The sequence below is a fragment of the Perna viridis genome, chromosome 8 (genome assembly GCF_037379345.1).
Source record: "Perna viridis isolate PV_CMFRI_1.1 ecotype Kerala chromosome 8, ASM3737934v1, whole genome shotgun sequence".
NCBI classification, from domain to species: domain Eukaryota; kingdom Metazoa; phylum Mollusca; class Bivalvia; order Mytilida; family Mytilidae; genus Perna; species Perna viridis.
The window spans coordinates 5006636-5019031 of NC_142452.1; the positions used below are offsets into that span (position 1 = coordinate 5006636).

General features: G+C 31.3%; 1 protein-coding gene across 1 annotated transcript; it reads left to right on the forward strand.

The window, feature by feature from the left end:
• The first annotated feature begins 51 nt into the window (after nt 1-51).
• On the forward strand, nt 52-12219 carry LOC148609045 (uncharacterized). The gene is made up of 9 exons (XM_088541032.1): nt 52-168; nt 2322-2434; nt 3279-3480; nt 3927-4091; nt 6506-6687; nt 7558-7630; nt 9431-9595; nt 10149-10290; nt 11226-12219. The coding sequence occupies exons 1-9, from the start codon at nt 123-125 to the stop codon at nt 11398-11400; spliced, it is 1263 nt and encodes a 420-aa protein (XP_088397158.1). The 5' UTR covers nt 52-122; the 3' UTR covers nt 11401-12219.
• The last annotated feature ends 177 nt before the right edge of the window (nt 12220-12396 follow it).

Genomic DNA, 12396 nt, shown 5'->3' on the forward strand with positions numbered 1-12396 from the left:
TTATAAAGAATAAACTACTACTCCAACTTTATGGTCCTCTGAATATTAATATAGGTGGAATATTAATGTTTTTATTGAAATGACTGTTGCCATAAATCGGTCTCCTTAGGGATGTAAACAATATGGCGTCGAAAACAAGTGCTTTTACTTTTAGCACGTACAAAAATAGTAAGTACGGTAAATGGTTTGTATTGAGATGACATTTTTTTCGGTCTGAATAAGAAAAAAAAACTTTTTAATCGATTTTTCATTTACAAACCGATATCGGCGAGATTTGATTTAACACTCACAAAATGTAGAGAAAAGCATAACACGAACAAAGCTTGACGGGGTGCCCGCGCAGTTAAGACTTCCATGCTTAATACAATAGTGTTACAGTTATAAGACTTTATATTTAAAACGCCAAGAGAAGTTTTACTTTCATGTGCTTAGTTCCATAAATCGATAACACAACGATGACATACTAAAACATATGACAGGGCAATATTCTTAGAGCTCAGTGGTTTTCCCAGTGTTTAGGAGAAGGTGTTTGGGGTCATTACAATTTGGAAAAAGGGCATGGAAATTGTGAATGTGGAATATTTTCTATATAGATGAGAGCAAGAATTATTTGCAGTATTTTAAATAATAATTTCTAATTAAAATCCGTGATGATGACCATTACATTTTCCATTGTATTGAAGTCCGCAAAGACCACACATTTGATGCAGTAGAGTGGAGAGAGCTTCTGTACACCTTACAAATATCTAATTTATATATCAAGTTGCAGTTAAGAATTCGGAAATGTGCAGCAAATGGGGCCCAAATTTGGTCCTAAAATTAGAGTAGGAAAATCACTTGAGATGCTTGGTCTGGTTGAATCTTACTTACCTTATCTTCTTCACACTGATATAATTTGCTTAGAAGACCATCATCAGAGATCCCTGTGACAGTGTGTTGGTTAGACCAGAGTTGGACCTGTCCCATTTCCAATCCTTTTCTTTCATACCTTAATCATCTGATCTTCTCTGTGTCTCCTTTGGTTTATGTCTCTTCCTTTTTACTTCCAGTTGTAGTCCATTATCTTGCTATCCCATTGATGGAGGTGGAATGTATCTATATATATATATATCCAATCCATGACCATTTTCTCCTTTTTTTATCTCCTGAGAAAATAGGGTGGTACTTGTTCTCACATAAAGTACTTCATTTTAATATTTGGCCAGGAGATACATGTTATTCTGTTTATACACTGGGTCTAGAAAACATTGAGCTTGGTTGTGATTGCTGCAATGAATTTCCAAGCAATATGATGTAATCCTAGTATGTGAGAAATTTCGCTTTCTGGAAACTGCTTTTCTGCCATCTTGCAGATTTTTTTAATTTACAATGCTGCCTACCTTTGATATGCATCTAAGGATTCTATTGTCACATATGATTTTTTTCCAATCAAGTTTTCATAGCTTGTTTTATATTATGAATTTCAGAAAAACAAACTTTTGATTGATGAACCTTCATTTTTATAAAAAAAAATGTTTTTGTCATCCGTAAAGACACAATGACTTTACAGGTCAACATAGAACACTTAATGTTTAAGCAAATCATCAAATTTTGTATAAATCGTCAGGAAGTATCATCTATATGTATATAATTAACTAACAAATGTAGTTTGTTTCAGTGAAGTATTTTTACAAGAGTGGAGACCACTACTGTCTAGCTCAGCTGACTACAGACCGTCACTTGGCAGATCTGTCATTGTTGATGTTGTTAACATTAAAACACAATCGTCTACTCATTAAATACTGAATAGAATTCTGTATTCTATAACATTATTCTTAAGGGTATCCTGCACAAAATTATTGTATGGATTTTTGATCCATGTAAGACATGGCCACTGAGAGGATCCTGCACAAAATTACTGTGAGGATTTTTGATAGCCTCTGTTACCAAAATATAACATAGGCCTTTTAGGGTCAGACAGCAATTTTTTTGCTTATGTCTTCATTCAGTTTTTTTTTCTATGAGGTGACTGGAACCACACACATTTTTAATTCAGGGAGCAATCATTCAAATAATTAATAGAAAGTACATGCATATGTTGACTAACATTAGTACATGTATGTGTATTTTCACTTCTTTCTATACAATTTAGCTCCAATCAGGAGTGTATCTCAATGTTTCATTTCCCTCTACATGCTCATTAAAAGACAACATATATGATTAATATATATAAAGTTACAGAAGCTGGTATAAGCTTCTTTCATTTCATGTACATGTATACATGTACAAATGTACTTGGTATGCTTTTATTAAGTTGCATTGTATTTACTTAAACTTTTCAGGTAAGGAAGGTGGACTCAACCATGATGATGATAGACCAAATGTAATGGGGAAATCACAACTAAGTTTAGCTTGTACTTACGGACAACTTGCTGAAGTAGAAAAATACTTAAAGGTAATAAGGTTTATATAGATACCATTACCACAATGTAAATGTATGAAGTTTGATTAGATGAAAATTTTAGTTTTGATTATTTTTGAAAATACATTCTATCAATGTTCAAAATATTGCCCGTTTTAATTCTATTTATGTATAATTTTTCATTGGTTTCACTAGCTGCCATATATTGTACAACATACCACTTCCACAGTATACTATGAGATACAATTATTTATATATAGCTTGTATACTTAAAAGCTATGGAAAAAGGATTAGATATGGTGAAATGCAACTAATGTACCATGGTATAACCTTACATGGTATAATAGTAAATACAGAGATCACCAAAAGGTCTTCAACAAGAGTAACCATGCACACATTTAAGTAAGCTCTGATTTTAAGGCTCAGACAACAAAAATAATAAAATCCATGGAAACAGAATGATGGAACTCCTTCAAAATAAAAAAGTTGATTTAAGAAACAAAGATACATTCCTGATTGTGGATAGGTGCATGAAGCATCGAACAAACACACTATAAGATTCCCTATTCTCTTCATGGAATACCTCAAGATACAACATAGACTGACTTGTGTATCAAATGTAATTAACACATACAGTTGGATAGGTACCAAAGTACCAAATAGTACAACAGTAAACTAGTGCAATGTATATGCTATTCAGTTTGGACATTATTAGAACCTATAAATTCAGAAATTATTTGGATGTTTTTATTATTGTGAAAAGTGGACAGGGCTTTAATACCAATCATAACAATATCTGTTGCATTCTTGTTAGAAATGCAATATCCTTAAATTATACATGTATATCTAAATTAACAGAATTGTGTTTTACTCTCAGGCTGGTGCAAATCCACTAGAGAAGAGTATAAATGGCAGAACTGCAATCCATGATGTTGTTGTAGGAGGATATAAAGATTGCCTTAAACTGATCCTTGATTACACGGCAGAGGTCAATATTCGGGACAGAGATGGATTAACCCCTGCTCATGTAGCTGCTCTTAATGGAGAACTAGGATGTATTAAAATTTTACAAGATAGAGGTATGCCGTATGGTCTTATAGTGTCAGACAAAAACTAATTTTAGTACACAATTGTATTTTCTATTTGTGCTGTTTTAAAAGTATTGTGCTTTGCATATATGTATGTACAATACTTTTGTGATAACTTTATTTACCTATATTACACAAAGATCTCATTGTTAATTTCTTGGTTTGTAATAAACATAATGAAAGTACATGCAAGATAAAACAACTGGAATAAAAGATAAAAAAATATGAATGGTGTGTTTAATTTGTCTTCTGAAAAAGGAAAAAATGAAGGTATTTTATGGTCTTATAACTTTCAATTATGTATGAACTCAGATAAGCTTGTTTTAATTCCATTGGTTAACAGATAGAAAATTGACATTTCTTTACTATGTGTCAGGAAAATGAAAGTCTTTTGATTTTTTTACGGCATACACAACGTATATCAATGTAATATGTAGGAGCTAGTTTAGTGTCTGAAGACAGACGAGGACGACAGACAGCTCATTATGCAGCCATGAGAAATCATAAGAAGATTCTACAGTATCTGTTTGATCAGAGAGTAGATTTAGACTGTAGATGTCACCTAGATAAAACTCCAGTACATTATGCTGCACAACATGGAGGTAATAATCTATCACTTTTGCAGTATTCAATGAAAAACTGTTTTGGAAATTTACAGAGATGCTATCTGTTTTAGTACATGTTGTGTTAATTGTACTGTGGCTTACGTCTTTTCTTATACAAGGCCATTTGTTTTTAAAGTGTTGGTTTACAGATCCTCCGACCCAATTTTGCAGATTTGGAAGAAAAAATAAAATTAAGTATTTCAGTTTTTTATTTCCACTGACTCTCTAAATCTTCCGAATTCATGCATTAAAATTTCTCATTTCTTTGATTAGAAGAGCCATAAATCTAACAAATGGTATTTATTGCTGTCTATACAGGTGAGGGAAAGTTTTATGACAGGTAATTAATCACAGAGGAGCAATTGATGATGATTGACAAGTAGAAAATGGACGTATATGTATCTTCATTTTATGGACAGCCAATCAGTGTTGAATTTTTACTGTTCAATTAATTTGACAAATACTGTTAATTGAACATGCCCAAATTTGGTTAGACCCAAGTGTGTTAACAAATAACAAAATTACGCATGTTTGTTTTTTCAAAGGTGAATTACCTCCTTTTTCAATTTTCCATTTATTTTTACATTTTCAACACAATTTGTTGCTAAAAGGTTTGTTTGCATTAGTTAAAGGAGAGTGAGATAATCCATATTACTGGTTTTACATCTTTAAACCTCGTAAGTACTACTCCTTCCAAACCTCTCAAGGAATTTTGATATAATTTTATAGGAAGGTTGGGTATCATATGTAGATGTGCATGAAGAAATAAAATTGTTGTTTGATGATGCCAAAAGAAGATAATTCAATAAGTGTTTTACATTTTAAGTCCATTTGAAGCAGGGAGTTTTCTCATTGTGAACTTGCTCTCAGTATTTCTAGTTTTTCATAGAGTTGTATCCCCTGAAAATACACTTTTGGCAACTTTTCCAGTTGTTCCTGTTATCCAGGAAACCAAAGTTGCTGAATCTGTATGTAGTTCACCATTATTTTGATTATTGATACATAATGATATAAAGAGTTGAATAAGGCAATACTTTCAAATCTGAACAGGTGAGCGATTCAGGCTCTTGTGAGCCTCTTGTTTACTTCTCGTCCGATTTTGAAATATTTTTTAATAGATTCCTCAAGAAAATCCCTGCTTGTGTTTTTCAATCAGTTTTAAGATATCTCATAAAGTTTTTTTAGTTTTAGTTATAAGGGGCCCATATGGACAGTCCCCAAAGAATCAACTTTTTTTTATTTTATTTGATTTTAACAATTTAAAAAAAAAATTTGTTCCTTATGAAAATCACAGCCTTCACTTTTTAATAGTATTTTTATGTAAAACAAAGGTCACCAAACTTTATTTTGAGATAATTGAGCCTTGATAAAGCTCTTTAATTAGCACCCTGAATGGCCCGAAAGCAGAATTTTTTCACCTTTAATTGAATTTCAAATTTTGTGCTTTATTGTTCCAAAACCAGTTTTGTCCATAATTAACTATAATTCTGTATGCTTAAGTGTGGAAAAACTAATATTGCTCCAAGTTATCAGAGTTCAACAGTCTGCTGTCATATTATGTTTTTTTTTTATTTTGTAAGTACAATGTATGACATAATTATCTGGGATAGAAATGATATCACAAAATAAAAATGTAAGAACAATTGAACTTTTTGACAAGGTAAATGACATTGTTTTTAGCTACTTTTTTTAATCATTTTCTGTGATAGACCAATATAATATCACTATTATATATTACTAATAGTGTGATGTTTATATAACATTTGACTTTGTTGATAATACACCTCAGTGTTGTTATACTGCTGATGTCTCAACCAACAGGAATATATGAGACATCTAATGTCTGCACTAAAAGTTCAAACAATCAATTCCCAACTGCATGTTATTTCTGAAATACGACATATTTGAAAGAACGATTTTGAGCCATTCATGCTTCAGAGTATTTATATGAATGGGACGTTACTGATGCTCTGTCCTTATTGACTTTTATAGATGCTTGATTAATACAGATATGAAATTGTTATCTATACCCTAGCTGGTATTCACCGTACTTACATGCATGTAAACTTGGGCCATTATCTTTGCACTGGTACATCAGTTTAGTCAAATGAATGGCTAATGATACATATATTAGTAAGTTTACTATGATAGATAGCTTGCTGGTTGTACATTATATGATTTTAGAGATATTAATATGAAAGTGTAGAACTGCATGGCTTTAAGACTTTGTATTTAAAAATTTATACACTGTGTTGTACTGTGGTTTATACACATTTTTTTTAAAACTTCGTAAATGTGACATTAAAAGCAGGGATATTTATTTATTAAGATTTGGTTACTTTAAATATACATGTTACAATATGAATTTCTCTGTTATTTTTTTAACATGTCATACATGTATTAACTGTTAGCCTTGGATTCTGTGATACTGTTGGTACAGAGAGATTGTGATATCACAATAGCAGACAATAATGGCTACCTACCTGCACATCATGCATCCAAACACAATAAAGTGGACTGTCTTAGGTTCCTAATAAAGCAAGGGACTCCTTTGGAAGCTACACAGTCTGATGGAAAAAGTTTAGCACATGTTGTATGTATTTCTAAATTTATAGCTAAGGAACTTATGTAACTACTTAAAAAAATGTTTTTTTCATTGATTCAGCAAGATTCACATTTTGAAGAGTGATTTATTGATTGTAGTTTATAAATCATTTAAGTAGATTGATAAGCATTTGATATATCAAGTAGAGTGGATTTTGGGGTAATTTAATAGAAAGTTTAGGCATCATATGTAGATGTGCATTAAGCATTTAAAGAAAGACATTGCAAAGGGAGATAATCCAACATTCACAATGAAAGAGTTCTATATGTGAAAAACTCAGGCACGGATCCAAGGACTGACATGCCAGGCATATGCCCCCCCCCCTAAATCGGTAAGAAAAAAAATTTCACCCCATAATATTTTTTGCCTTGCTTTGCATGGCATTTAATTAAACTAATGCCTCCCTCCCCCTCCTAAACTCAAATCTTGGATCCGCCCCTGAAACTCATATGTACAACACCTCCTAACCCACTCAATGGATCATAATAAAATTTTATAGGAAGAATAGGAAAGTTGTAGTTCATAAGTACATGCGCATACATGTACATATGCAACTGAAGATAGTTAACGTCAGGCACTACATGGAGAAATTATCCAACTAAGGGATTAACACAATTATGTCCACTTGAAGTAGAAGATTCTTTTTGTGAGCTTGCTCACAGTATATTTAAAATTGTAGTTACATTGTAGATTTGAATTAAGGAAATGGGCATAGAATGCATGCCTTGAAATCAGAAAACGCACATAGAATGCATGCTTTATGGTAGCTGTATATTGTTATTTTTTATATTAAGTTGCAAACTCTTTATAAATTTACATGTATCAAGTAATATTCTTAATGTACAATTTTATTTAAAGGCAGCTCAGTTTGGTGCATTAGATGCAGAACATTGGTTATTTGAAAAAGGGGCTAATCCAAATCAGCAAGATCGTAAGTACTAATCAATTAGAAGTGTTAAGGAATTTATTCAGAAGATAGAAAATTTTTTTTGACTTTTCATTAAATTCAGGTGCTTTCCATTTATTGAACTTAATAAAACCAGTGTGTTATTGGAATTTGTTCTGCATAAACCCAATAGCATCAATAGTTTCCTGTAAATTTTCCTTTAGAAGTGTTCTATTGTACTTTCTTGCAGTAATGTTCTGACTCCTAATGCGGCTCAGTTAAAGAGAAAACAAGGTATTGTCAGTTTCCATGATTATTATTAGCTGTTATATACTAGTAATAAATGAAATTTATGATAGCTAATATATTGTCAATTAAGGAAAATGTAAAACTGAGCAATATCGTATGCTCAGAAATTATTATCTGCAATTTTGTCATGTCAGACTATTAAACTTTTTTGTGAAATTCTTATTTGAAATTCAGTAATATAGAAAACTTCATAATAAAAATTTAATTATTGGGAAAACAAGTCAGATGCATGTCTTGCATTGTATTGCGCTAGAATTTTAACAAATAGGCTTCTGGAGCAGGGTTATGTTGCTACAAGATTGAAGTCATCACTGCAAAAATTTTATGGTCGTCATCATGAACTCGTGGATCGTTATGGTGTATCCACCTGCACCATGAAAACTGATTTGTTCAATGTGTCATAGTTTTCCTTTCCTCTTTTGTCTATCCTGGACTTGACTTTTTATGAGCAACTTGGCAAGTGTTTCTAGAAAAACAGAGGACGCTTACCCTACCAGTACACCTGGTCCATGCTCCCAGTTTTTAGTCTGGGTAGTTCATTTGCTTTCGTTACTTTTGTATGTATGATTTTAGTTTATGCTCTTTGTTATGTATGTCGGTTTTCCATGTCTGGTCTTTGTCCCTGGATTACATTCTTTTGATTACCGCTATAGCCTTGGTTCCCTTGATTACTCTTGCATAATTAAAGCTTTTTATAGCTATCATTACAACACAAATTTCACACATATTTAGTACTACAACAGAAAAAAAGTACAACATTCAATGACATTTTTTTTTCTGATATTTCTGTCAAAAATACCTATTGAGAGTAAAGGGGAAAACTGGATCCAAATAAATTAACTTGCTGAGTTACTGCGCTTTGACTGCTGAGTTATTATGATTACATGCAAAAACAAAGAAACTAGCTGTTTCACACAAAATTTTAAATTGTTGTGCATCTATGTGTATTCATGAATTATTTTGAAAAAAAATGAACAAAGGAAATGTAGGTTTTTAATTTAAAATGGCTAATACTGAGCCCTTCCTTGCATTTGACGAACATTCTTAAATTGTTCAATGAAAATTGTCACATTATCAAATTCTCTCTACATAAATCTTTGCTGGAGTAGCTACATATTTAAGTACATAAAAGTTATTGAATTTACAATATTAGATCAAATAATTTTATATATAAAGCCTGATTTATGTTCCATACTATATATGGTTGTATGTGTATAAATTCTTGATTGCAAGTCTTTTCTTTATTCAAATTATGTCATGTTTCTTTTGATTGTTATGTTCTGTAAATTCTTAAGCTTTTTATGCTGTCCCCATTAAATTTTTCTTCTATTACTCTGTTACTATTGATTTTTTACGTATAATAGTACTTGATGTACATTTTACTTACTTACAAACTTATAAATGATTTATTGTAGCGCTATAAAAGTAAACTGCAGATAGTTAATAACATTTTACTACATTCATCTGAAAATTTGAATCTTGCATACCATAGTATAAAATGTATGTGAGAATTGTTCTTGTTATATGTGTTTACAGATTTTGGGAACACACCAGGGCATTATGCCTGTGAAAGTGGTAAACCTGAGTGTTTTAGTTGTTACCTATTTCATGGAGGTGAGATAGACATACAGAACATCAGAGGGGATACTCCATTGGATGCTGCTAAAAAGGCTGGACATCCGCTGCTGATGGAAAAAGCAGGTATAACAAAAATTGCTGTTTATTCCTACAAAATAATTTTGTTTGGTGAAATTTTGACCAAATTTCTTTTGCAAAATTGTGTCACAGTGTATAATGCATTACGGAAGTTTCTGATAGCTAACGATTAGAGGGGGTTACATCTCCTTGAAAACTGTAAAATACTTCGAAACTCTTGAAAATATGATATTGTAAGAAGATAAAAATGTATAATATTTTTCTTACTAGAAATATATGTTTTAAATATTATCTGTAGTAAAGTTTTGGGGTATTTGACCTGTATAGGAAAGAAGTTGTAAAGAGTTCAAAGTACAAACTACATTTCTTACTAATAAACTCAAAATATCTGATGGAATAGGGTAAATTTTGGGGTACTAAAATGATATAGCACCCTCCCTGTTAACTAAAGCATGAACTTAATATATTTCAGGACATAAACAAACCAAGAAATTATAGCTTGCTGTATTTTTTGGTGTCTGATAAAAGAATTTGAACATCCGGCTAAGAATTGATAACTTACTGTTATTGTATTAGATAATCATATTTTCTGTATCAGTTTCAAGAGAGAAACCATGTGATGTGTGCTATAAACAACATAAGAAAATAGAATGGGACAGATTACATCCTCCAGCTTCTGTGGAACGACAACTGACAACAGCCAAGTCTGTAGCATACAAAAACCCTGTACCAAATCAACAGTTAGTATTTTAATTAGCAACTATGTATACTGTTTATGATGTTCCCTGATAATTAAAGGAAAAAAGTAAATTTTTTACCTAGTATAAAACATTGCATTGTTGATATTTTTATCATATTTGAACGCAGCGTACTACAAGTCATTCACAAGAAAGAAATGTGAATTTAGATAATTATTGGTTAAATATTACAATGATTCTAATTTTTGACTCTCCTGCGAGGTTTTGCTTTTCCGGTGACAGCAGCAACAGCGACCACGAACTTAACGTTAAAGTTTCTAGCAAGTTCATTTAAACATGAACCCCTTTTATGCATATATCTCTGTAGCCTTCGTTTGTTGAAATTTAAATGTTAAAAGTTTAACATTGTTTCTCATAGTTCATGTAGGCATTTTTATTTGAATTCTATCCTTACTTAAATCCCTACTATATTAATGTGATGCAATAAAAAAACAATTAATCTCCAGCTGCTCACATTTTTGCCATTCATAATCACATCTTTTATTTGTCAGATATTCAAATTTCTCACTCCTTTCCTATTTCATACTATTATATACATTTACTAATTTAGTCATCAAGTATGTTGTAATTATATGACTACTTTTTATACCCTGCCACATGAGATGGCAAGGTTTTTTGTGACGGAAAAGTTTAGTTGAGTGTTCATCCATCTGTTGCCTAGTGCATTTTGTAGTAGTAACACAAAAATGATAATTTTGTAATTTCATATTATTATACAAAATATGAAAGCAACACAAAAAATATTATTTAACAAACACACCATTATGTTGGTAATATCGAACAGGCGAGATCATCTCTGTGATAACAGTTTATCATTTGTTTCCTCTGGTTTTTAAGTTAAATTAATAAAAGTACAATATGTAGCTTTGTATAACATTTAGATAAACAAGAAATATAAATATACCATTAAATTACAGGAGAGAACCAACTCAGTTACAGATTAACTTAATGAAAAGAGAGAAGAGATTAGAGAAGTTATTGCCCAAGAAAACAGGTCCAGACCGTGATGTATCTTCCCAGTATTTTGGGGAATATTTGGATCCTCTTGATGTATTCTCATATAAGTCTTCTGAAGAAGCTATCAGATTTTAGGTCAGCCTTGCCATTATACAAGTCATACTCATTCATTATCTCTACTTATTGTAACCCTTTAATACGACAATATTTTTAATCATAATTATATTCAAGGTTATGCATGTAGCAAAAGGGAGATAATCAAAACTCTTTAAGAATATTCAAATCCTAAATTTTAGTAAACCTGAATGGTAGAAATTATGGTTTTGGAAGGATTTGAAGAAGTCTTAATTAAGGAGTTGTTCTGCCCTGTTCCTTATTTTGGTTTTTAGTGCAATTGAGTAGCTGATTTTTTTCAATTTGTTATTGAAAAAGTTTAATGCCCATAAAAAGTTGATGTTATGTAGGCTTTTGTCAGTGTCATTCTAGTGTCTTTTATACTCTCTGAATTGCAATGAATCTCCTCCTACAAAAATGGTACATATATTCATCCTGATCTGTCCATGAACTTGTGAACATGCACATCATACACATGTATATTGTCATAACAAACAGACAAGGGCATCACTGTAACGATTTTTGGTTTCTGTTATTGATTTATAGAAACCTAAAACAAAATAGATTTTGATTCTTATCCTTACAAAATGTAAAGGTAGTTAATCTATGATAAAGATAATTGTTTTTTCCAATTAAGAGAGAACTTTCTGTGATAACATGTATCATCATTGTTGTATTTCAAAATGATAGATTTTTTGTTGCTACATTGGTTTGATTTTTATTGTGATTTTATACAATCTTCTTTTTTTATATAGATATAATGTATTTTTCATTTGATAAGCTCAAATGGTGATATTGTTATTGTTGGATGTTTTATATTAATAATAAATGTGAAAATTTGGGTTTTTTTTTATTCTTATAGATATTAAGGACAAGCTTCGACATTTTTAGGGCCCCACCACTATATGGCTGACACCCTATAGTAATCAGTGCTGCAGCTAGAAATTAAAAATAGCAGAGTGACCGTGGAGGAAAAGGCACATTCTCAAGTTTGAGAGGGGCACATTTCAGCAACAT